Source organism: the organism of the source record quoted next, unplaced genomic scaffold (assembly GCF_019419815.1).
Source record: "Pyrus x bretschneideri cultivar Hongxiangsu unplaced genomic scaffold, Pyrus_bretschneideri_v1 Contig2, whole genome shotgun sequence".
NCBI lineage: Eukaryota > Viridiplantae > Streptophyta > Magnoliopsida > Rosales > Rosaceae > Pyrus > Pyrus x bretschneideri.
In genome coordinates, this window is record NW_025999501.1 from 8156730 (window position 1) to 8183548 (window position 26819).

The 26819-nt window shown below is 38.3% G+C and overlaps 2 protein-coding genes across 2 annotated transcripts; both read left to right on the forward strand.

The window, feature by feature from the left end:
* The first annotated feature begins 1189 nt into the window (after positions 1 to 1189).
* LOC103945249 (WAT1-related protein At1g25270-like) lies at positions 1190 to 7425 on the forward strand. Its single transcript, XM_009355788.3, has 7 exons — positions 1190 to 1427; positions 1886 to 1948; positions 2523 to 2639; positions 3073 to 3337; positions 6414 to 6572; positions 6703 to 6854; positions 7040 to 7425. The coding sequence occupies exons 1-7, from the start codon at positions 1228 to 1230 to the stop codon at positions 7278 to 7280; spliced, it is 1197 nt and encodes a 398-aa protein (XP_009354063.1). The 5' UTR covers positions 1190 to 1227; the 3' UTR covers positions 7281 to 7425.
* Positions 7426 to 12540: 5115 nt separating this feature from the next.
* On the forward strand, positions 12541 to 24822 carry LOC125476816 (WAT1-related protein At1g25270-like). The gene is made up of 3 exons (XM_048583374.1): positions 12541 to 12633; positions 23728 to 23879; positions 24585 to 24822. The coding sequence occupies exons 1-3, from the start codon at positions 12541 to 12543 to the stop codon at positions 24820 to 24822; spliced, it is 483 nt and encodes a 160-aa protein (XP_048439331.1).
* The last annotated feature ends 1997 nt before the right edge of the window (positions 24823 to 26819 follow it).

The following is a 26819-nucleotide window of genomic DNA, read 5'->3' on the forward strand; positions in this document are numbered from 1 at the left end:
ACCAAATCGAGGGAGATTGGCTAAATCAAGGATGGGCAAATTAATGATGAAATGTGATTAATTCATTTGATTAAATAAAAAAGTATTTGATTAAATCAAGATTATTTGATGAAGTCAAATTATGAACCAAGTCCAAATCAAGCTTGAGTTCCTTCGTCAATTAATCAAGTCCAAAATCAAGACCAAATCAATCCTCAATCAAAGACTTGGAGAGCTAGCCTATAAATACGAGACTTCAAGACAAAGACGGGGTCCTGGGCTCCTCAGACATATCCTACACTCAAACATCTTCCCATCTCCTAGACGCTCAGACACTCTACACACTCAGAAGACTTAGAAAGCTCAATGCATTCTTCACCAGACTCATGAAGAACATCAAGCACCCCTACACGTGCTGATTCCTCCATCACCGCAAGTCAAACTGGCATTCATTGGTTCGAAAACAAGTCACTATGACCCTTGGATCAACACCCCTACACATACACGTTGCAGCCCCGAAGATAGAATTAGAGGATTAACATTTTGTATTAGAGATTGTAACCCTAAACTTCATTGATACAAAATTTACCTTCTACACGTGAAAACATTGTACCCACAACCAGCACCATGATGTGAAAAACGAAGTGTCGACTATCAACTATCGAACGTCCTCTTCCCCTTCCTCATTTATCCGGGCTTGAGACCAACAATTGTTTACCTTAACACTACTTGATAAAATTTGCAGAAATATGTGCACTATTTTTATTGTTGTAATTAAAACGAAAAAAAGAAAAAGAAAAAAGAGAGACAGTACAGCACCTATTTTGTATAAAGTTTTTAGCGTCCATGTGGTATTGTGACGTGGGGAACTACCAAAGTAGCCGGAAGCGCACCTAGCTAGAGTTTTAAAGGGTAATGCTAAGGAGATCAAATTTGAAGACTAAATTTACAAATTAAATGATGTGTCATCAATAAGAACAAACATGTTTATCAACATGTAAATAAAAAACTAATCATCAACTTCCATATTCTTTAATTTTCAAAACTTTGTTTACAAATTTAGTCTCTCTAGCATTAAAATATCAATTCCAAACAGGAACTACCAAAGAAGGCAGAGGCGCACCTAGAGCTTTAAAACTGTCAATTCGGTCAATACCCAATTCACTCCTTAGTTTCTTTCTTTTACCACTCAGACCCTCTCTCTCTCTCTCTCTCTCTCTCTCTCTCTCTCTCTCTCTCTCTGTGACGATGGGCACTGGTCAGATATGTAATGTTGTTCATGGGTTGAAGCCAGTGTTGTTAATGGTGGTGATTCAATTTGCACTTGCAGGAGTTAATATTCTCTATAAACTGGCCGCTCACGATGGAATGAATTTAAGGATTCTTGTTGCATATCGCTTCATTTTTGGAACCGCTTTCCTTCTTCCTATTGCTCTTTTCATCGAAAGGTGATAATTTGCAATTTTGCACTTCTCTCTTTTCTTCTTATATAGAACTTATTTCTTCTTGTTTTTCCATGGAAGTTAAGATTTCTGAGTCAAGCAGTCGTCCACAGCTAACACTCTGTTGTCTTAACTTTAATCGCATTCTTCAAATCTGTGCCATATAAAAGCTAATTGTTGTTATTATTATATTAGTTTTTTTACAGAAAAAAAAAAATCATACTATTGCCTAGCTAGTGCTTTCTAGATTTGCGTTCTCACTCTTTTTGAAAAGTAGCTGCATGATCTGTTTTTACAGTAATGTATGAGAACATTCAATGAGTTAATCATATACGCACGAGAAGTTTCATTGACTTAAACCCTGTGCATACTCCAAAACAAAAAGAAGAAGAAAAAGAGAGCTAGCAAGCAAACCCTATCTGCTACTGTTTCTAAAACAATTGGTTGGTGTTTTTTGCATGCAGGAAGAGCAGGCCAAAGCTCACCTGGATGGTACTTTTGCAAGGATTTTTGTCTGGCTTGTTCGGGTGAGCAGCGTACCCATATGCACTGTCTTTCTTCAAAATCATGGTCTCCTCCTCCTATGGATTATATTTGGAAATATTATCTGTTTGGGGAGTAAGTAATAGTAATGGTTTATCTTGGTTGTGCATGCTGTAGATATTAGTGCTTACAGTTGGTGGTCCACTAGTAATGGAAAGCCAATTGTAATATCTCTATGAATATGCATGTCCACAACTTCTGAATCTTGCACCAATATATCTTTCTAGGCTTCACAAAGCAGGATGTACAGTTTTTCCATTTAAAAAAAAAAAAAAAAAACACAAAAAGAGAAAGACTTACAAAATATGTGTACATCATCATAGTGATATCTCATGCCAATAAAATAAAGATATGCGTAAATTTTGTTCACATATTGTTGTTTTAATTAGTATGGGACGCCACGTAACGGTATATCAATATCATGTAAATTGGTTTTCTAAAAGATGGGGAAGGAAAGATAAAAAACAGATATGCTAAAATCATGTCTTTAATGTGTGTATATATACATATTCAAGTATTTAAATGACTATTATTAATTAACATACAAAAATATTGCAGTGGATCGTTAGCACAAAATTTGTACATTGAAAGCTTAGCCTTAACATCGGCAATATTTGGTTCTGCCATAGCCCAACTCATCCCAGCCATTACTTTCATCTTGGCCGTCATCTTCAGGTAAATATATACGTGTTTTCTACCTTTATTATTATTTTGAAAATTTTCAACAATATTTAAGAAAAATTAGAGCATAAGTGTTGAGCTTAATTGGAGGAACTTTAGTCTTCAATTTAAAAACGTGGGTATTGTTCTTGTACTCGTCTCAATGTGGAGCAGTGATTCATTTGAGTAACACAGTTAAAATTTTCGTAAAAAATATTAAAGGGTAATAAGAGATGAACTTCTAACGGAGCTACCGAAAATGATCATCGGTCACTATATATAAGCATGTGCACGCATGAGAGTTGATTAACAGATACTTCGCTTAAATCGATTGAGGAGAATGAACAATTGAACTAAGAAAAGTAAAATATACAATCAATGAGAAATTGAAGGCAAAATTAATGATACTTAACATCTATATTATTAATATTATGATGATTTTCATTAGGCTGGAGAAGTTGAATTTGAAAAACCTAGCAGGGAAGGCAAAGGTGATGGGAACATTAATGGGAATAGGTGGAGCAATGCTTATGACCTTTTATAAAGGTATGGAAATCAACATATGGTCCACGCATGTTGACCTTATACATACTAATCGGCAACAACACAGCCAATTGGCATCAACACCGCATACAGACACTGGTAATCAACTATTGGGTTGTCTACTGGCCTTCGCAAGCTGTTTGTGCTACGCTATATGGCTCATTATCCAGGTGATTCTCTTAATTACCAAAGTTTTTATAAACCCACCATTTTATGTTGGCTTCATTTTTAGGTAACCTAATTTAACTAATGAAGACTGGGAGCTATAAAAAAATTTCAATCATGTTCTCTAGTTTTAGAAATTAGGATTCTTTAGAGCATCAAAACGTCTACCTCAATAATAACAAAAAATAAAAGACAGCATTATTGTTTTTTAACAAAAATATCACATAAGATATAGCATGACGTGGATTGATATATTTTTAGTGATTGATAATTTTTTTTATTTCTAAAAATACTTATCACAATTATGAAAAGTAAATAATGCTGTAAATAAGATAGACCTTTGTCACTCTTATTTCTTTGACATAAACCCCACTTATTTTTATTTTTAAAACATCCTAATAAAACTCAAAATTTAAATGAAATTCCATGTAAACAAATAAGTGACCTGTTATTACAAAATATTCACAAATTATGCCATAAAATCCCCTAGTTATGTCAAATAAATGTATTACTCACCTTAATTGTTAAAATAACTGGCATACTATTACTAAAGTACTCACTTATGGTTTTCCTCACGATTTTGTTTTATGCTTGTCTAAAAATCATATATTTCCTCGCTAAAATCATATATTCAATTTGCAGCTCAAAGGCCTATGAATTATTAACAATAAGTTCACAAATTACTATTATAAAACATTAAACTAATTTATCTATATCGAAGTTGTTTCAATATACTAATTCATATATATGTAATTTAGTTTACCTATATATAAATATTTTTTATAAAATAATTAAATACATTTTGTTATAAATGTGATAGATGGCAGCTTGATAGAGGGCCACTTGCGTATGATTACATATATTGAATACATTTTGTTATAAATATATGGTGCAGATAATTTACTTATATTAATCTGTACAGTAATCACACTGAATACATTTTGTTATAAATATATGGTGCAGATAATTTACCTATATTTATCTGTACAATGTAGGTAAATTATGTTTCAATCAAATAACATTCCTTTATTTTGTAGGTAAATTATTTTGTGCACATTTTATTATAAATATATGTATAAATAAACTATCTATACTAATATGTAAAACAAAAAATAAATTATGTTTGAAGCAAAAAACATTTCTTTATTTTGTAGGTCATTTATTTTGATCACATCTTATTATAAATATATGCGTAACTTACCTACATACAAAAAAATTTATGCTAAAATAATATACCTATATACAAAGTTTTCTGACAAACTAATTTACCACAATTTTGTACGTAAATTATTTAGCACGTATGATTACATATTTTAAGAACATTTTTCTCTAAATATATGTGCAATAATTTACCTATATTTATATGTAAATTCGGTTGGCATATTGAAAAGGAAAAAAGTGTATAAAAATGCCAAATTTTATGCAAATTAGAAAAACAACTAAGAAGTTGAAAAAGTTTGTAAAATAAATCATGACATTGAATATATATTTTCTCAATCTGCATAACCTATATGCTATACATTTGATTGTCTGAAATAAGCTGTAAAATAAATATAACAAGTTGCAAACCCAATGGGCGTAGGCACCAAATATACAAAATGAGGATCCTCTCCGGTTTATGAGGATCCCAGAGATCCTCCAATCTATACGTTCATCATATATTATGCAGTCAGTTTTTGTCAGGTAATGTTTATATTCAATTCTAAATAAATAAAAAATTTACAATGATTTCTTATCACACAATGTACAATGAACGGGCGATATTGAATAATCTCCTGGACCCTCACAACTTATTTAATGCATGATGTACAATGATTTATTAATTAATGCATCTGCTTAGTTGGAGCCTAGTCATTAAAGTTTTGTTGGGCAAATACATTATGTGAGTTTTTTTTTTTTTTTTTTTTTTCCAACAAACAGTATTATCTATATTAAGAATTGGGGGAGTGGGCTAAACCTCACAATATGCTAACAATAATGTTGGCCTTTGGTGAGAATTGAACCTAAGACTTCTCACTTACAAGTGAAGAGGAATACCACTACGGTCTATCTCACTTACAAGTAAAGAGGAATACCACTACGGTCTATCTCACTTACTAGTAAAGGAGAATACCACTAGACCGTAGTACTAAGTTGCTATATTATGCAAGTTTTAGGTAAACAAAATTAAGTTTCAAGGGGTAGAATTATATTTTCAGTAGAAAGTATTAGAACTTTTTTGGAAGTGTTTTTAAATGACTAAAAATGCTTTTAGAAAAAATGTTTTGGTTCCTAAAAACACTTGTTTTCTGCAAGAAGCACCAATTACGTGCTTGTTACATAAAGCATTTCAAGTGATTTTCCATAATTATTTACATTTTACTATGGATTGGTTCCAAAAGTACTCTCATAAAAAACGCTTTTTGTTATTTAAAAACATTTTAAAATGATGCCTAAAGATATAAAGAATTTGAATTTGGGTGTAATGAGACATCCTAATTGGGATCCAACTAGATTTTGCTTTCTTAATGAACAAGTAGGTTTCTCCCGACGAGACAGATCTCACATACCAACTTGAGGAAATTGGAAGGGGTCCAATCCAAAAGCCTGATCAGCTTTGAGCAACCCACTCCGGAGCTTGTCGGCCACTCTGAACGCCACATAGCAGAGGACAAAATACATATGGGATATCAGTATCGGATTTAATAAAACCATTATTGGCTCTCGATATCAATAAAGAGGAAAATTGATAAAGTCAAAACTAATGCTCGTAATATAAACTTGAATTTCAAGTGGTTAAAAGTATTCGTCATTAACTTAAGATTTTTGTTTGAATTTTTCTATTTTTAGTATTGATTGTGAAAACAAAAATAACCATAATCTCCGTACATTTTGTTTACGTTGGAAATAATTAATGTGGAAATAGAATAAATCAATGAAGGAGAAAATTATATTTATAAATAAAATGAATTCAAGGCCAGCTGATTCCAGAATAAATTGCCGCCAAATTCCTGTAGATTTTCCACTTCATATTTTCACATAGTGGTACATTTATATTTTGGGTATATATTTAGCTAATTATTTGTCTTGTGCAATTCATAGGCTAAAATGGGTGTGACATACCCTTGCTATTATTCAAGCACGGCTCTAATGTCAGCAATGGGGTCAATCCAGGCCGTTGGTTATGCCCTCTGCAAGGAGAGGGAGTGGAGCCAATGGAAGTTGGGTTGGAATATCAGGCTTCTAACCGTGGCATACTCGGTACGTTTCACCCTTCTTCTAGTGCTTGTTTTAGATTTTCATCACCTTTGTCTATATTCACTTTGAATTTGATAGTCAATTATTAATAATTGAATCTGGCTGTATATAAGTTGGTGACTTTATGCTGTAGGGAATTATGGCCACTGGGCTAAGTGTGACAATTATTGCTTTGTGCATTCGCATGAGAGGCCCTTTGTTTGTATCTGTTTTCAACCCTCTCATGTTGGTACTTGTTGCCATCCTTGCGTCTTTGGTATTGGAAGAAAAACTGCATCTAGGAAGGTATGTATGTACTGACAAATTTGATTTTAGCAGTCTAAAACAGTCATCTTGTATGTTTTTTTCCGAATAATAATGGTTTCGTTAATTGATATGGTTTTACTTTATCATGATAATTATTTACTCTAAAATGTGTATATGAATTTAATTATTTTCGTGTTGTTTGTTTACTTGGAAAATTACAACAGCGTTTTGGGAGCAGTATTGATAGTGTGCGGTTTATATGGGGTGCTGTGGGGTAAAGGCAAAGAAATAGAGAAGATGAGTAATTCTGTACCATCAACAACCTTTCATCATCAGGATTCTGGCTCAATTGATATTGTGACAATGCCTCCAGATAACAATAAAGGCAACAGCAACAACATTGAGAGCCTAACAAATAACATTGCTCCAAAAGCTACTAGTTCTGCAGTCAGCAGGATTCACTAATTCAAAGAGAGGAATTTAAAAGATTTCTAAATCGACCTAGCCAAAACGAGTGATAGAGTATTAGTAATTATTAGATTATTTTTGAACGATGTTGTATATAGATATCCATATATATACATTGTTGATTCTGCCACCTTCAAGTAAATATTTTAGCCATTTAAAATTTAAATTAAGTATAAATAATTTGTTTTGGGCTCCCTTTATGTTTTTTTAATACATACGGTATTATTTACACTAAGGGGAGGGCGGTGGGTTAAACCTCACAATGAGCTAGTCATAATAATTTATTTCAAATTTGCCTTTAACAAAAATCGATCACAAGACCTATCACTTGCAGAAGAAGAAGAATATTACTAGACCGTAGTACTAAGTGACTTCCTTTTACGTTAAACAAGCCTAAACGCTAGGTTTGGATAATAGGTTTCTAAGTCCTCAGATTGAGACACAATTATTAAGGATTGGACTATATAATGTTAGGGGGATTAGGAATGTTCGCAATGACCATTAAAAAGGCACGTGTGAGAGATTTGCAAATAAGACCTTCTAGGGATTTGCGAATTTCTCTTACATGCTTTTGTAACGGTCATGGAGGGTATTCATAATTCCCCTTATCTAACTTATTGTAGGTCACTTCTTAACTTCAGACTCGTTTGGAAGTATTTTGAAAATGTTTTTGGTGAAAATATTTTTGGAATCAATTATTAGTAAAACGGAAATGAATCGTAGAAAAGCACTTGAACTTCTTCCAAACAAACTCTTAGTCTTTTTTTTTTTTTTTGGTCAAACTGTAGATTTTTTTAGATTAGATGTTAGATTAGCTACCCGCCGACGGGATTTGAACCCACGACATCATACAAGAGGTCAACACATTTCTACCACTATGATAAAGGGCCACTTGCAACTCTTGGTCTCATTATCTTGAAACTTCAAAATTCCTTATCCAAATGTTAATACGGGATCGCTTTTAAGTCCATTATAAATCAATAAGGGCCTCATTAAGAACCATTAGTCCCAGAATAGGATGATCTAGCAAGGCCCAAGAAAGAAATAGAGCATGATCCAGCCCAACATAGGCTTGTGACTTAAGGAAAAGCAGTCAGTTTCGAAAATACGGCTCGATATACCAAATGTCATACTACAATTGATTGAATTTTTTTTTTTTTAAGTTCCAACTAGTTGTACCATTACACTTGGTGTAGGGTCGTGTTACCGACACACTAAAAAATCTCTCATTCAAAGGCAGGATATAACAGTTCATTTAAGCACTTGATTACAGCGTTTCTCCAAGCGAATTCCAGAAATTCGTGAATCGTGTCCGTTTATCATACATCATACAGTCATAAATCATTTTAAATTTTTTTATTTAAAATTAAACACAAATCGTACCTGATAAAAGATGCATTACTAACAAACATGATTAACGGATTCTCATAATTCTTTTATACCATAGCACATTGGGCCCCAGCTGTCCAATCTTAGGTGCCACTCGTCAATCATCCATATAGAGGAGAGTCGAGAATGGGACCCAAGGCCTTAGACACTTTGACAGAACAAAGACTAGGAAATGGAAGGATATTTCAGAATGATCATGCCGAGGCCTATATAAAGGAGAAGGGAAGACATAAGAAACGTAAATACCAAGTAAAAAAAGACATCGGGGTGTCTATGTCGATATCACACTGGTACCCATTGATCCTTATTTTCTCCTTGTCTTCAGGTGAAGGAGCTACGAAACCCTAGACCCTAGGCACTTATGAAACTAGGGGAAAACCCTAAAACTATCTCGTTTCCTTACCCAAAAATATACCACCCTTAAAATACCACTTTTGGTAACCCTACCAGTTTATTGCGTTAACACAAACAGCAGAATAGTCAACAATTGCTTCTCTTCAAATTAAAAGGCAAAAGTCATTTCTACTTTATATAAGCGAGGAGACACAATGAATTAAAGAGGAAAACTCTATCCATCAAGACATTTATCCATCAAGACATTTAACCAGTTGTTGTATCTTTTACTATTGAATTTCAACAATCACAATCTTAGGCAAGGTCCAAAGTTCAAATATCACCAAGTAAAAATAAATAGATAAATCACCTCTTAATCATGGTTTATTATCCGATCTTTTTTCTCACTTGACCTCCGCATTTTCGCGCCAAGCCCCTTGTGTAGCTTGGGCCTTAGAATGTCCTAATGAATGCCCAATTTTATTTAGGCCCAAACTTGAGGTTTTTTATTTCTACTTTTGGACTCTTAATATAACGGAAGGGGAAGAATAATGGTCCTACACGTGTAATTTGAGAGAAAGATTACGTACATGGATTTTGCCCCAAGTGTACTAGCAGGTCGACAAACACCACCACCACCACCACGTGAATTACTCAACACCTAAATAGGAGCTACATTACAAATTCACTTCCTAAATATAATACGAACCTCCCACAACTCAAAAGAAATCAAACCAAAGCGCCCCACCCCCAACCCCCCAAAAAATGCAGATTGCATGCATTTGGAAGAAGATATGTTCCATTGTAAAATATGAAGAATTGGTACAAAGGAAGAGAAAGATGAACAAGAGAGATTGTATTGATTGATTAGAGAAAATGTATACAACCGAACTTAAGGAAATGATAGCTATGCAATCTCTTATATAACCCAATTACAATAATACCATTCTAACTATATTTCTATTATATTAGTTATTACTCCCCCCTCAAACTAAACTTGGAGTATCCAAGTAAAGTTTGAACTAGCCAGGTATTTGAGACTGATCTGGAACTACGAGACTAAAATGTCTGCAATGCTCCAAGAACATTGGACTGTGCAATCCTTTTGTAAATACATATGTAATTATTGTTATGAAGCTAAACACTGCAGAAACCCCCAAACCCCTGTCTCTTGCAGTTTGGAGCAATGTATGATAGTCACTGTTCTAAAAATCTCCGCCTAGAGCCGTCTAGGCGCTAAACGGCTGGCCACCGTCCTAATTAATGCCTAGGCATTTGAAAATTAAGAAAGGAAGCCTAGACCTGCTGAGGTGCCCGTCTAGACTGCCCAGGCACCCACCTAAGTTGCAACTCACATAGACAGAAAATAGATAAATTTCATTTTGCATATTATTTTTTCAATAAATTGTAAGAGACTTGTTGAATACTTAAATGAACACACATTATATGTTTGTTCCCCATATTTTCATCATGTTCCAAAACTTTATAATATATATATATATATATATATATTTAAGTATAAACAGATACTCATTTACATTTACACGAAATATAATAAATGTACTTAAATCCGCTTAGGTCTCGCCTAGGCGCCTAGGCACTAGGCCCCAGCCCATCGTTCGACTAGCGTCTAGCCTCTTTTAGAACCTTGATGATAGTCTAGAGTTGTTGACATCAATGAGCAGGAAATAGTGCTTCACTCAGCATGCTTCCCTGGCCGAAGCCTGCAATTTGGCCCTCAGTTCCACCAAATGCTTCATCTGAGGTGATTCTCTACTATTACGTGATGCTAATCTGAGGAAAGCCTCCCTTTCTGCTGGGAATATGGTTGAAATGTTTTATGGCCGCCAAAATTTTCGTGACGGTTCAGGTTCTGATGCATCATATAAGATGCCATCATTACAAAAAGTGCAAGCAAGTGTTATGTCACGTACTAACTCTTCACCAGGAATTTCTAAGAGCTCAATTGATCAACCCATGAGGCTTGCTGAAATTTATGTTGCTGCTGAATATGCCCTGCACAATACAATTTCTAATCCTAATCTGTTGAAGTCTTTGTCATCTTCATAGGAGTTTAAGCAAAAATATCTTGAACTAACTAAAGGCGCTGCTAACAATTATCATTGATCCTGGTGGAAAAGACATGGATGTTGATGCTACAAACAAGAAAGCCCCCACAAAACCTATCACCAAATCTTCCAACTTTCCCAAAACCCTGAATCAAACAAGTGCACCCCATGACACCTTTGTAACTACTAACCAAAAGATTACTGAGAGCTTTTGCAGCTTCTTAAAGAGTTGAGACACAAACCAAAACCTCTGCTCACTCCATTATCATCACACAAGACAATTTTAGCCGTTGGTGAAGCCATGATGAAAGACACAAGTACAATCCAGAAATCAAAACAAATGAATTCTTCTAGGCAGCAAGAGAATGACACTCTTGACACAAATGTTAAGGCAGCAAGAGAATGACATTCTTGACAAATTCTAAAGCAACAAGAGAATGATACCCTTGACAAATTCTAAGGCAATAAGAGAATGATACTCTTGGCAAATTCTATGGAATCAAAGAAAGAATGATACTTTCTTAACCATCAAGAAAGAAAGACACTTTCTTGAAATCTCGTAATCCAACCAAATCACTAAATGAGACAGTAGTTTATCTTAGACAATTCATTCAAAAAACAACAAAATAAAAAACCCAATTTTCAATATAAACCCATATCGGCAAGATCACTCCACACCAGAGACTAGAACACGAATCATGTTTCTTCACCAACTTCACAAAACAACTTGAGTTGTGCAGATATACACAGTGCATATGGAAAAGAATAACCCTCGGTAGAGCCAATATGCATTGAAGTAGGAGATGTGTTGATTATATGTTCATTGATAGCACTTATTATTTCCAAGAGAGAATAAAGAAGTAGAATGCAAAAAGAAATGACTGAAAAGGGACTAAAAACATAACCTTCACATGAAACTTTTGAGTTGGGCATTTCGACAAACACCTGGACTGCACACATGTTTGATCCGTCTTTCATACCAAAGAAAAGAGAAAGAATCAAAACCTGAAGAGCTCCTAAGATTTGCAATCTTGAACAAACAAACACCATCAAAGAATTTAGAAAGTGATTTGAGTAGACCACCAAGTTTTCCCGAAAAATGCTTGCACTTCGATTGGTTTTCGGCTTTCAACTCTATATGCGGCGTTCAGGACTAGGACCCATCTCAGGAACTCGTTATTCTTCTTTAAGTCGACAGGGTTCTTATATTTCCCAGAAATCTAAACAACCCACTTCCATTCTTCAAGATTTCATCTTTGATGTCTCCAATGGCGACTTCTTCATCTTCTTCCTTCAATCAAGATAACCAACAAATGTGAAATACTTAAAAAACAACAAGCTGATTGCATACACATTTAGACACCGACTTCTTTCTGTGTCAAGCACCGACTTTAGTTTTGTATTCCTTACGCTTAGACACCAACACTGACTGCCCATTACCCGTTGAACTCCAGCGCATACAAACCATGGCCAACGTTAGTCCCGAAACCAACGGATCACAGTTCTTTATCTACACCACCAAGACCGAATGGCTCGACGGCAAGGCTGTTGTCAACAAGGCCGCTACACGACTCCCCCAAGAACGATCAACCCAACAAGAACACTCAACCAGAACAATCATGATCCCAACAATTGCAGAAAAATTGACACACCCCGACCGAGATCAGGGCGTGCTGGCCGTCACGTGGAAGTGAGGTAGCCATGTGCACAGTGCGGAAGCTAATAAAATATTAAAGTAAAAGTACGAATAATTAAAAACTAGCATACATAAGTTAAAAGTAATAAGTGCTAGCGTAAGTGAAACACAAGTTCAGAGCAGAAAGCCTAAAGCAGTCCAAACTAAAATGACGCTACAACAGTACACTCGAAGGTGGCCCTACGCTGGTGATCGTCTGTCAGAAATGTCGGGAAAGCCATCTGGGAAACCACCAAACTTGCTAGCTAGCTAGAACCTGGAGGGGCGCAAAACAAAAGCGTGAGTGGGCAAAAACTAAGCTTTTCGAAAACCATTTCAAAAACAAGATTCTAACCCCTCACCGTAAAACCTGTATACTTCCCAGAAAATAAACATATGCACATAGATACAAAAATGCCAATCATGCTCAAATATATGCCATGTCGGAACCTCTGAATGAAATGCCAATGCTCAGGAGTAAATCACATCAATAACATATAATCTGGCAGCCGAAGTCACCTAACGTGACCTGTACGGCCGCATCTAGAGCTCAAATCTCAATCACAACAACTAAACCTGCCCACAAGTCGGAACCACCTAAAGTGGTCTGTACGACAGGCCTGGGTGTAATACATATTAACGCTCTAGTGCTACGATCACGTGAAGACTGTGCGAATAATCGCGGGTCACCTACGAGTCGGAACCACCTAAAGTGGTCTGTACGATAGGATTGTGCACCTAACTTGGATCCAAGCTGAGCGTGTGGTGCGGGAGGTGAACAAGACGTGAAGGACTGTGCCCTACTCTGGGCGAGAGCACTAACACCGGGGGTGCAGGTTATGAGCTCTCTAAGCATCTCTAATCACTATTGAATGCAAATATGAAATAACGCTTACCTGGCACTTACCTGTGCATCCACAGCACCAATTATGCATACGTATATATATACGACTAATAAAGCTACTAATGATGCATAAGGAACGATAATATAACACATGGCATATAATTAACAACATTTAAATCAATTTCTGGGAAAATAATAGTATATAGGTATATACAGAAAACCAAAAGCCCACTCACTGGTAAGTGGAAGGGTCGTAGCCCCCCTGCCTCGAGTGACCACGCTCGTCCTCGGGATACGTCTCACCTATATGCGAAAATACTATAAAAACGTAAATTTTAAAGCACATAACCTTCCTTTCGTAACAACTTCTCATACATTGCTCAAATTGGACAATTGAATATACCAACGTGCTCTACACAACCTCAGGATCACACCCAAATTTTTAGAAAAAATTCCACCTCCGCACGCGCCCCCACGCGCCGGCCAAGGCACCGCCACACACGCCGGCCACGCGCAGGCACGTGCCTGGCACGCTGACGGCGTCAACTGACGCCGTTAGGAATATTCCGTCAGTTTTGACAGATTCCGTTAACGGCGTCAGGAATATTCCGTCAGAATTGACGGAATATTCCGTCACCTTCTCCGGCGAGCCTCCGGCGCCGTCGCCGGCGCCGGAAAACTGGAAAATCTTTAAAACGTTCTAACTCCTTCATTTTTCATCCAATTTTCACGATTTTTGTACCAAAATGACGCCTAGAACTAGGAGAACAACGATATACCACTTTTATGGGTTAAAAACTACGAGATCTCACCTGTCCACACAAACCAAATCCGGCCAACTTTGAATACGGTGATCCCGACGTCCAAATCTTTCAAACGAACTACTCCGAGACTCCTTGGGACCTCACCAAGCTACCTACGAGCTTCATTTCCCCTAAAAAGTGAGAATTTACGTTTGCATGAATAGTACTCAAATCGGACAACTTTGAATCGACGTGAAAACGTTGATATTCTTACCTGAAAATGGTGTGGTTGGGTTCCAACGAGCCTCACGAGCTCGAATGTGTGCTTGGTTCCTTCGATCTGTAAGTGTTTAATGGGTTTTGGTGCGTGTCCGTACGTTTTCAAAGAATGAGGAAGGGAATGGGGCTCGGGGAACTTACAGGGAAAGGGGACAGAGGGTGGTGCAGGTGTGGGAGTGTGTGTGTGGCCCAAAGACATGCCAACACAACACAAAACAACCAAAATAACGAAACGAAATCGAACTAGGGGCAAAACTGTCTTTTCACACGTATGTTTTCGATATTTTCGGGACGGGCTGTCACAACCTACCCACCTTAATAGAATTTCGTCCCGAAATTCAAAACAACCAAATGTAACCCCTAGTGACCAAAGAACAACCTAGGATACAAATCCCTCATCCTATCCTCCGTCTCCCACGTAGCTTCCTCGACCGCATGATTCCTCCACAAAACTTTCACTAAGTTCACCGTCTTGTTCCTTAGAACTTTTTCCTTCCAGTCGAGTATCGTCACTGGTTCCTCGTCATAAGTCAAATCTGGATTAATCTCCAAGGGCTGTGGAGGTATTACATGAGACGGATCAGCAACATAATGTCGAAGCATAGATACATGAAACACATTATGCACTCTAGCCAACTCCGGAGGCAACTCCAACCTGTAAGCTACCTCACCAACTCGCTCGGTGACCATGTAAGGTCCAATGTACCTGGGACTCAACTTGCCTTTCTTCCCAAACCGCACAACACCTCTCCATGGCGAAAGCTTCAGAAATACCCAATCTCCGACCTCATACGCCCTGTCCGTAGCATACCGATCTGTTAAGCTCTTCTGCCTGTCCTGGGCTGCTTTCAGGTTAGACTTAATTACCTGAACGTTTTGAGTAGTCTCCTCAACAATCTCCGGACCCACTAAGACTATTTCTCCAACTTCAGACCAACACAACGGTGTGCGACAAGCTCTACCATATAATGCCTCAAATGGCGCCATGCCAATACTCGAATGAAAGCTATTATTATAGGCAAATTCCATCAAGTCCAACCGCTGGTGCCAAATATCACCAAACTGCAACACCGAAGCTCGCAACATATCCTCTAAAGTCTGAATGGTTCGCTCTGACTGTCCGTCTGTCTGTGGATGATACGCCGTGCTGTAAAGTAGTCTCGTACCCAAAGCTTCTTGAAAAGCCACCCAAAACTTAGATGTAAATCGTGGATCACGATCCGAGACAATACTCACAGGGACACCATGGTACTTCACAATTTTCGAGATGAACAACTCCACTAACCGGCCCAAAGAATACTTCTTCCTCACTGGAATGAAATGTGCCGACTTAGTGAGCCGATCAACGATCACCCAAATGCCATCAAAACCATTATGTGTACGCGGGATCTTGTACACGAAATCCATGGTAATATTTTCCCATTTCCACTTTGGAACGGGAAGCGGCTGCAACAACCCAAACGGCTTCTTCCTTTCTGCTTTAACCTGCTGACAAACAGCGCACCTACTCACATACTCAGCTATCTCCCTCTTCATACCCGGCCAATAATAAAATGGTCGAATGGTATGATATATTTTAGTAGCTCCTGGATGCATGGCGTAAGCCGAGATATGTGCTTCATCGAGAATTTCTTTCTTTAAATCCAAATTATTTGGCACCAACATTCTTCCCTCTTACATCAACATGTCATCCGAATCGCGAACTCTGAGGTCTCTCCTCCTCCCTCGATCTCGAGCTTGAATTAGTTCCTGAGTTTCCCCATCAGCCACCTGGGCTTCACGTACCCGATCAACTAAAATTGGCCTAACTTGAAAATTAGCAAGTAAAGCCACATCTCGACCTTCTGCTTCTAATCTCACTCCTGTAGAACGTAAGTCTGCCAAAAGAGGAATACGACTAGCGTACAACGCATTAATACGGCCCTGAGACTTCCTGCTGAGTGCATCAGCTACTACATTTGCACGACCAGGGTGATAATCAATCGTACAATCGTAATCGCTGAGCAAAAAGATACTGGAGACTCTTGTGATCTGTGAAGATCCTACATTTCTCTCCATAAAGGTAGTGTCTCCACAACTTCAACGCAAAGATAATAGCAGCCAACTCCAAATCATGTGTAGGGTAATTCAACTCATGAGGTTTCAACTGACGCGAAGCATAAGCGATCACCCTACCATGCTGCATTAATACGCTTCCCAGACCATTCAAAGAAGGATCACTAAAAACCTCGAAATCACCACTATCGTCCGGGAGTGCCAAAACTGGCGCATGAGTGAGACAATACTTCAACTGCTGGAAACTCTGCTCACACTTATCATCCCACTCAAATTTAACATCCTTCCTCGTTAACCTCGTCAATGGTAAAGAAATCACCGAAAAATCCTTAACAAACCGTCGATAATAACCTGCCAAACCAAGGAAACTCCTCACCTCAGTGACGGTTCGCGGCTGCTCCCAACTCTCTACAGCTGCCATTTTCTGAGGGTCCACCAAAATACCCTGAGCAGAAATGACTTGCCCCAGAAACGCAACTTGGTCTAACCAAAACTGGCACTTGCTAAACTTAGCAAACAATTGGTGTTCCCTCAACCTCTTCAACACCAAAGTAAGATGTCGAACATGCTCCGCCTTAGACTTCGAGTACACCAGAATGTCGTCAATGAAAACAATAACAAACCTATCCAAATATGGCTGGAATACTCGGTTCATCAAATCCATGAAAGCAGTTGGTGCATTCGTCAACCCAAATGGCATAACCAGAAACTCGTAATGACCATAACGAGTCCTGAACGCCGTCTTAGGAACATCATCCCTATTAATCTTCAGCTGATAATATCCAGACCTCAAGTCAATCTTGGAGAATACACAAGCACCTCAAAGCTGATCAAACAAATAGTCGATACGTGGCAACGGATAACGGTTTTTAATCGTCACCCGATTCAATTGTCGATAATCAATACATAGCCTCAAGGTTCTGTCCTTCTTCCTTACAAACAATACTGGAGCTCCCCACAGTGAAGTACTAGGCTGAATAAAACCCTTATCCACTAATTCCTGCAACTGAACTTTCAATTCCCTTAACTCAGCGGGAGCCATAAGATAAGGAGTCAAGGAAATAGGATTAATACCTGGAAGCAACTCAATAGTAAACTCCATGTCTCGATCTGGTGGTAAATCAGGCAAATCCTCGGGAAAAACATCGGGAAAGTGTCTGACTACTCTCACATCCTCAACTCTACTAGGAACGGCCTCATCCAACACCACATGAGCTAAGTACCCCTGGCAACCTTTAGACAACAACCTTTTCGCTCGCAAAGCCGAAATAACGCCATGTCTCACCCCACTCTGCTCACCCACAAAAGTAACCACAGGTAGTCCAGGACGATGAAACGTAACTATTTTCCCGTAACAATCAATATTGACACGATAGAAATGCAACCAATCTGTGCCCAGAATCACATCAAAGTCGACAATATCTAACGGGATAAGATCAGCTGGCATAATAACACCCTCAACTATCACTGGACACCCTGGGTACACCCGATCTACAATACATCTCTCTCCTCTAGGCATAGCGAACTCTAAATCATACCCTAGAGGTGTGGGGCGAGGTTGCGTCACTTGAGCAAATGTATGAGATATCACAGAATGTGTAGCACCACAATCAACTAATACTCTAGCAAAATAACCAAGTATATTTAACGTACCCATGATCAAATCCGGATTGTTCTGAGCATCCTGCAGCGAAATATTATGAATACGCCCTGGGTCTGCTGTCGTCCACCGCGACCTCTGCTCGCCTGACCACCACGACTCTGAGTACCACGCCCCTGACTAGGCTGACCAAACTGCCTCGAAGACCCCGCACTACTCGAAGCAATCTCTCCCTGCTGGAACTGTCCTCCCTGAAACCACTTAGAACCGCCTGCTGGAGCTGGAGGATACGGCATATAGCCGCCAGAATACTGAGGATAACCACCCTGAGAATATGGGTCCTGGGGATACTGATACTGTCCCGGGGCATAAGGAACAGCATCACCCTGATAGTGATAGGCACCACCTCGACCTGCCTGCCCGTAACTACTCGGACCCTGAATCTGCTGAATCGGCGCAGGTGGCGGCAAGAAAGTCTGCTGCGGCTTCTGCTGCTGACTCTGGGGACAATTCGCAGCTCGATGTCCCATCTGCCCACAAGTAAAACAACCACTGCTGCCACGCCTGCACTCACCAAAGTGCCGATTATTACACTTGCGGCAAAGCGGAGCCCTACCTCGGCCACCATCACCCTGTCTCTGGCCTCTAGCACCACCAGCAAACCTACCTCCACGTCCCTGACCAGTGGCGCTGAAACCACCGCTAGAAGAGCTAGAACTAGTACCACCCCTCTTGAAATTCTGAGTCTGACGAGGCCCGAGCGACGCTTGACCTTTACCCTTAACATCTTTCTTTTGATTACCATTCTTCTCTTCCTCATCACTCTCGCTCGACATATTTTCAGAGTCCTCAACTCTCAGCAGAACCTCATAAAAATCCTGGTGAGTATCACAGCGGGTAGTGGTCGCCATCGAACGTCATTTCTTCTTAGTGCCTTAGCGAAAACGACGAAGCATCTCCGCCGGATTACCAGCAATCTCAGGATGATAGCGAGACAAATCAGTGAACTTCCGATAGTACTCATTCGCTGTTAGCTTCCTCTGTTTCAACTCAGTAAATTCCTGCTTCTTACGATCAATGTACTCAGGGGGCACAAACCTTCTCTTGAATAATTTAATGAAAACATCCCAATCAGTCTTCTCAGCTGGAGTCAAACGACGAAGTTCCTGCTCCCACCAGGCTGCAGACTCCGAACCCAGAAACCACGAGGTCGTCTCTACCCACTTCTCAACTGGAAGATTCCCCTGACTATTCAGAACACAAAAAGTCTTCTCAATGTGCTCTAACCATCGCTCCGTACCCTCATGACCTTCATTACCCTCAAACTTATCCAACTTCAAATTATACATAGTCTCCAGAGGAGTCCTCTGGGGAGGGCGAATCGCCGACTGAATGGCTGTAGCAATAGCTTCCCCCAACTGAGCGATATCGGGGAAACTAGGCTGCATAGTTCTGACAGAAGACACCAAAACCATTAGAATACTCACAAAGACACAGGACTGCCAAACCTAGGCTCTAATACCAAACTGACACACCCCGACCGAGATCAGGGCATGCTGGCCGTCACGTGGAAATGAAGTAGCCATGTGCACAGTGCGGAAGCTAATAAAATATTAAAGTAAAAGTACGAATAATTAAAAACTAGCATACATAAGTTAAAAGTAATAAGTGCTAGCGTAAGTGAAACACAAGTTCAGAGCAGAAAGCCTAAAGCAGTCCAAACTAAAATGACGCTACAACAGTACACCCGAAGGTGGCCCTACGCTGGTGATCGTCTGTCAGAAATGCCGGGAAAGCCCTCTGGGAAACCACCAAACTTGCTAGCTAGCTAGAACCTGGAGAGGCGCAAAACAAAAGCGTGAGTGGGCAAAAACTAAGCTTTTCGAAAACCATTTCAAAAACAAGATTCTAACCCCTCGCCGTAAAACCTGTATACTTCCCAGAAAATAAACATATGCACATAGATACAAAAATGCCAATCAGGCTCAAATATATGCCATGTCGGAACCTCTGAATGAAATGCCAGTGCTCAGGAGTAAATCAGATCAATAACATATAATCTGGCAGCCGGAGTCACCTAACGTGACCTGTACGGCCGCATCTAGAGCTCAAATCTCAATCACAACAACTAAACCTGCCCACGAGTCGGAACCACCTAAAGTGGTCTGTACGACAGGCCTGGGTGTAATACATATTAACGCTCTAGTGCTATGATCACGTGAAGACTGTGCGAATAATCGCGGGTCACCTGCGAGTCGGAACCACCTAAAGTGGTCTGTACGATAGGATTGTGCACCTAACTTGGATCCAAGCTGAGCGTGTGGTGTGGGAGGTGAACAACACGTGAATGACTGTGCCCTACTCTGGGCGGGAGCACTAACACCGGGGGTGCAGGTTATGAGCTCTATAAGCATCTCTAATCACTATTGAATGCAAATATGAAATAACGCTTACCTGGCACTTACCTGTGCATCCACAGCACCAATTATGCATACGTATATATATACGACTAATAAAGCTACTAATGATGCATAAGGAACGATAATATAACACATGGCATATAATTAACAACATTTAAATCAATTTCTGGGAAAATAATAGTATATAGGTATATACGGAAAACCAAAAGCCCACTCACTGGTAAGTGGAAGGGTCGTAGCCCCCCTGCCTCGAGTGACCACGCTCGTCCTCGGGATACGTCTCACCTATATGCGAAAATACTATAAAAACGTAAATTTTAAAGCACATAACCTTCCTTTCATAACAACTTCTCATACATTGCTCAAATTGGACAATTGAATATACCAACGTGCTCTACACAACCTCAGGATCACACCCAAATTTTTGGAAAAAATTTCCACCGCCGTACGCACCCCCACGCGCCGGCCACGTGCCTGGCACGCTGACGGCGTCAACTGACGCCGTTAGGAATATTCCGTCAGTTTTGACAGATTCCGTTAACGGCGTCAGGAATATTCCGTCAGAATTGACGGAATATTCCGTCACCTTCTCCGGCGAGCCTCCGGCGCCGTCGCCGGCGCCGGAAAACTGGAAAATCTTTAAAACGTTCTAACTCCTTCATTTTTCATCCAATTTTCACAATTTTTGTACCAAAATGACGCCTAGAACTAGGAGAACAACGATATACCACTTTTATAGGTTAAAAACTACGAGATCTCACCTGTCCACACAAACTAAATCCGGCCAACTTCGAATACGGTGATCCCGACGTCCAAATCTTTCAAACAAACTACTCCGAGACTCCTTGGGACCTCACCAAGCTACTTACGAGCTTCATTTCCGCTAAAAAGTGAGAATTTACGTTTGCATGAATAGTATTCAAATCGGACAACTTCGAATCGACGTGAAAACGTTGATATTCTTACCTGAAAATGGTGTGGTTGGGTTCCCATGAGCCTCACAAGCTCGAATGTGTGCTTGGTTCCTTCAATCTGTGAGTGTTTAATGGGTTTTGGTGCGTGTCCGTACGTTTTCAAAGAAGGAGGAAGGGAATGGGGCTCGGGGAACTTACAGGGAAAGGGGACAGAGGGTGGTGCAGGTGTGGGAGTGTGTGTGTGGCCCAAAGACATGCTAACACAACACAAAACAACCAAATTAACGTAACGAAATCGAACTAGGGGCAAAACTGTCTTTTCACACGTACGTTTTCGATATTTTCGGGACGGGCTGTCACAAAAATCAACCCAAGAACAATCGTGGAAGCACCGAAAATCTAATGGAAATTGAAGAGAAACTAAATTAGGAAAAAAAATGTAAACTACTACGATGATAAACCATTAGAATCTATGGCGTGAGCCTGGTGGCTATGATACCATATTAACTACATTGCAAAAGATGGGAACTTAATAAATAATATTTTTATTATTTATGGGAATCAATATATAACATACGAAAAAAAAATCTCAATAATTGTTACAACCAATTTAATATTAAAAAAATTACAATTAAATGACAAGGATTAGAATTAGTTTTTAATCTTAGACAAGGTTTTATTCAAAAAGTATTCTTAAACAAGGATTAGAATAGAATTATAGCACATTTATTATTTATAAACTTACCATTCGAAATTATTTACCCATCCATAATTAATGTTTTTTTTGCTCCAATCATATTTATAGATAAAGATTTATTCAAAATTCAAATTCGTATTATTAAAAAATTTCAACAACAAAACAAAAACAATTTATACATAACTTTCAATACAATATTTTATTCATAGGTACAGAAGTACTAGTACAAATGAATGGGTACATAATTTTAGGTACCTTATTTTACTTATAGGTACAGAAGTATCAGTTCATAAGTTTCTGTACGAATATATCGGTACAAATGTATCCATATGTAACTATAGTATCTAAACATACATATGTACGTAACACGCATATACATATATATAGAGAAATTCACGCACAATGAAAAATATATGACTTTTCTTATTATGGGAACTTAATAAATAATATTTTTATTATTTATGGGAATCAATATATAACATACCAGAAAAAAAATCTCAATAATTATTACAACCTATTTAATATTAAAAAATTACAATTAAATGACAAGGATTAGAATTAGTTTTTGCTCCCAAAAGGCCTCGTGCTAGGTAGAGATGGAAATATACATATAAGGATCACTCCCCTGGACGATGTGGGATCTAACATCTTATGTATTTCGCTTATGCAATGTTGGAGGTATATTTGATATTCAAGTAGGATACCATATGGCATTTGTGATAAGGGTGGCGGCACCAGGTCTATGTTGATTTGGCTACCATGGTACACATGATATAGCAATAATATACAAGCTCAAATGCCAAGAGGGTTTTCTTAATGCAGAGACTTTGTGCAGCAGCAACCTCACTCTCCAATTGTAAGGATACTGCACTAATGTTCTTTGACAATCTGACTGCTTCAACCTCATGATTAAGTGCCCCAATCTTGAGTTTGAGGGGGGATGTTAGAATATAATATTGTAAACCTTAGTTAGTTAGTTAGTTAGAGACTTTGCTCTATATATGTACATCATTGTAATAACTTCTTGAGTAAGAAATCAATACAACAGATTCTGCAATTCATCTCTCTAAAATCTGTTCTCTCTCTCTCTCTCTCTCTCTCTCTCTCTCTCTCTCTCTCTCTAACCTTAATCATTTCTCAATCTCCCTCTACATTAACATCTACCACTAGACCCAAATTTTGAACATCCTTTATATTGAATAGTGATCGATTTCACGTTTTCTTTGAACCATCCAAACATACTAGCATACTAAATATTTGAAAGAATTACATATTACATATTGGATACCAATTGGTTTGCCACTATTTTTTCGAAAGGATAATGAATTTCAGTTCGAATCTTTCTTTTTTTTTTTTTTTTATTCCCAATAATTGCAAGCTAATATATGTGTGTGTGATTGTATTTTAACTTGAATTTGTGTTTTAGGGAGTTCTCATCTCAGGACCTACAGTGACCCTGATTTCATGGTGTGTAAAGAAGGGAGGACCATTGTTTGTCGCAGTTTTTCAGCCTCTCTTGCTTGTGATAGTTGCACTTGCAGGCTCTTTGCTGCTGGATGAAAAGTTGCACGTCGGAAGGTAATGAGATCCACTTACCCAATATTACTTTTGCTTTTTGATTGAAGACATTTGTCTTGCGTTGTGTTTCTATGGATTGATCAAGCATACCAAAACTTTTTTTGGTCAAAGATCAAGCGCTTAGTAATGGTGACAGAAGAGGCAAAAAGGATGAAGGGGTAAAAAAGAGACGAGTTTTTAACATCGAACTCATCAGCTTCCTATCATCTCATCTCCTGTGGTCACGATAGTGTAATCACCTAAAACTTTACCTCTTATCTGAGTCGACCATTGCATGCATATATAGTTCAAATTCAGAGTTTCGTGATGTAAATATTCTTTTGGCAATGTAAGTATGAGAAGAAGATAGTACCATGTAAAAGTCATATTCAACAACTATTGGTTAAAATCAGACAAAGACTAACACATGCAAAATAATTGAAGGTGTTCAAAGTCTTTACATCCTTTAAAACACATGTAGATTTAGACTTTTGCACGCACACACTCTGCATATTCCACTGGTTGCAATCACAATTTCGGCCAGCACAGAAGAGGCACTTAATTTTGGTAGCTGCAGGATGCATGAGAGAAAAAACAGCTAGCAGCACACAAACATTGAAATCATGTTTTTATTTGAACTTCCAACAACACAAACAGTTGGTTGGAAGCCAAAATATGCCCAAAGTTGAACTAAATATTTATACATGCATGTGCAAATGTCTGCAGCATACTTGGAGGATTGCTGATTGTAATTGGAATATACGCTGTACTGTGGGGCAAAAACAAGGAACAGAAGACTCAGTTAGCATCCTCAATAAGTTTCAAGTGTGAATCCAACCCTGTATCCACCGAAGCTGTTACAGCTAGAGTGACCATTGTGGACATGAACAACTTCAATGAGGCCAATGCTTGTAATGGGGAAGATGTGATTTCAGACAAGGAAATACAAGATAGCAGAAAGTAATAACAGAGGCTAACAGAATTGCCAAGTGTCAAATGTACAAGCTGCCAAATGTCATTAGTGAAGAGGTTGCTTACAAGATAAGCAGGGTAGTTACTAAATAAGGATGGTGATGTAGCCACTATAAATAGCTAATGAGAATTAGAAACTGTCTTCTACTTCGTTCATACTGCTTCTTCTTTCTACTGCTTCTTCATTTCCTGCAGTTCCTTTGATTTACAAAACCCTAGATTCCTTGATTGTTATCAGAAAGGAGGACTTGAAGGCTTAGTCAAATTTCACTTTTTAAACCAATATTAAGATATGAGCTACCAGTCTTAAGATGATATATAGATTCCTGAACTGCCAATATCGGTTTGCCCCCTGAACTTGTATAGAGGTACCAGTTTTCCTTCTGAATTTTAATTTTATCTGATTACCTCTCTAAACTTTTATAATTAGCCAATTTCTCCTCTGAACTTTAACTTTAGCTGATTACCCCTTAAAATTTTATAAATAGCCAATTCCCACCCTCCCCCCCCCCCCACCTAGCATTAGACTTTAAATTTTCATCCAATTTTCCGTTCTTTTTGCCCTCATACAATTGTCATGCGTTGTCCGCATGATCAAAATGGATAAAAATTTGGATGAAATTTTTAAAAGTCTATCATTAGAGGAGAAATTGGCTAATTATAAAAGTTTAGGGGGATAATTGGCTCAGGGAAACATTGACATCTTTATACAAGTTTAGAGGGCAAATCGACAAATATACTTTTTTTAATAAAATGATATGTATTTGCACTAGGAGGGAGGGTTAAACTGGTTTCAAATTTACCATCTATGAGATTCAAATCTAATTTTTTTTTTAAATTTTTTTTATTACAAATGAAGAGGAACGTTATCAGACTGTTTAATATTGCCATGGTGAATGGGCTTGAGGTTCACTTGCATCTTATCATCTATAAAGAGAGAATTTGAAATGGAACATTTAATATTGATATAAAAAAGTGTCACGGGATGAGATTCTGAGGTTCAAACACTCTGTGTGGCCTTAGGCTCGATTGTGCAGCCTTAAACTCAAATGCTCCCACGAACAAGCTAAGTAAGCTTTCACACCTAACAAATGGATCAAAAGTCAAAAAACATAAGAACTATACGATAAGAACATGAAGAACACACAAGAGAGACTGGGAGAAAGAATATTATATTGCTCATTAGAGAATTACACCACTCTAAGTTGGTTTGCCACAAATGTGGCCTCCCTCCTTATATACAACTTCTATCTCCATCCCTCCCTAGATAGATGGCTAAGTCGGAGCAAGCTAACGGTCCAGCATATTACAAAGGAAGAACCTAAAACACACAACGCATCTAAGATATGCACATGTAATATGGCCATCACAATGGAAGAATTAAAAAAAAAAAAGAAAAAAAAAAAACTAAAAGTGAACTGTCTAAAAGCTCCATGTCCGGCCATCAATGAGTGGGCTTTGTTGACATCGGTCTTTCGTACTTGAGTAATTGGGTCTCAAATAGGCGGCACGTGACATTCTCCCTCATCGGTCTCGCGACGATCTCGGCCCAAATATCGACGTCCTACCTTTCGAATGATTCGACTAGGTCATTATCCAACTGTCCATTCTTTCAAAATCCGGAATGCATAGACAACACAACATTCTATTTACAAAAATATTTTTAACTACATTATTTACGAAGATATTAGATCACATAATTATGTTACAAACCCTTAAACATACCGATCACAAATAAAGTCAGTTACATCTTAGAGTATTTTTTAAAAATAAATCCTCACTTTTTTTTCTTGTAGTTTCTTTTTCCTGCTTTATGAGGGTAAGATTTATAATATTTTTTTTCCGAACAAACGATATTATCTACAATAATGAGATAGGAGAGTTGGTTAAGCCTCACAATGGGTTAGCAATAATGTGATTCAAATTTGCCTTTGGTGAAAATCGAATCTAAGACATTTCATTTACAAGTGAAGAGAAATATCACTAAAC

What these genes read in the sequence shown, in the direction of transcription:
- LOC103945249 (XM_009355788.3), top strand. Translation starts at nt 1,228, where the DNA reads ATGGGCACTGGTCAGATATGTAATGTTGTTCATGGGTTGAAGCCAGTG. An exon ending in ATCTTGGCCGTCATCTTCAG is followed by an intron (nt 2,640 to 3,072) that starts GTAAATATATAC and finishes GATTTTCATTAG; the next exon opens with GCTGGAGAAGTTGAATTTGA. An exon ending in GAAAAACTGCATCTAGGAAG is followed by an intron (nt 6,855 to 7,039) that starts GTATGTATGTAC and finishes AAATTACAACAG; the next exon opens with CGTTTTGGGAGCAGTATTGA.
- LOC125476816 (XM_048583374.1), top strand. Translation starts at nt 12,541, where the DNA reads ATGGCCAACGTTAGTCCCGAAACCAACGGATCACAGTTCTTTATCTAC. An exon ending in GCAAGGCTGTTGTCAACAAG is followed by an intron (nt 12,634 to 23,727) that starts GCCGCTACACGA and finishes TTTGTGTTTTAG; the next exon opens with GGAGTTCTCATCTCAGGACC. An exon ending in GAAAAGTTGCACGTCGGAAG is followed by an intron (nt 23,880 to 24,584) that starts GTAATGAGATCC and finishes AAATGTCTGCAG; the next exon opens with CATACTTGGAGGATTGCTGA.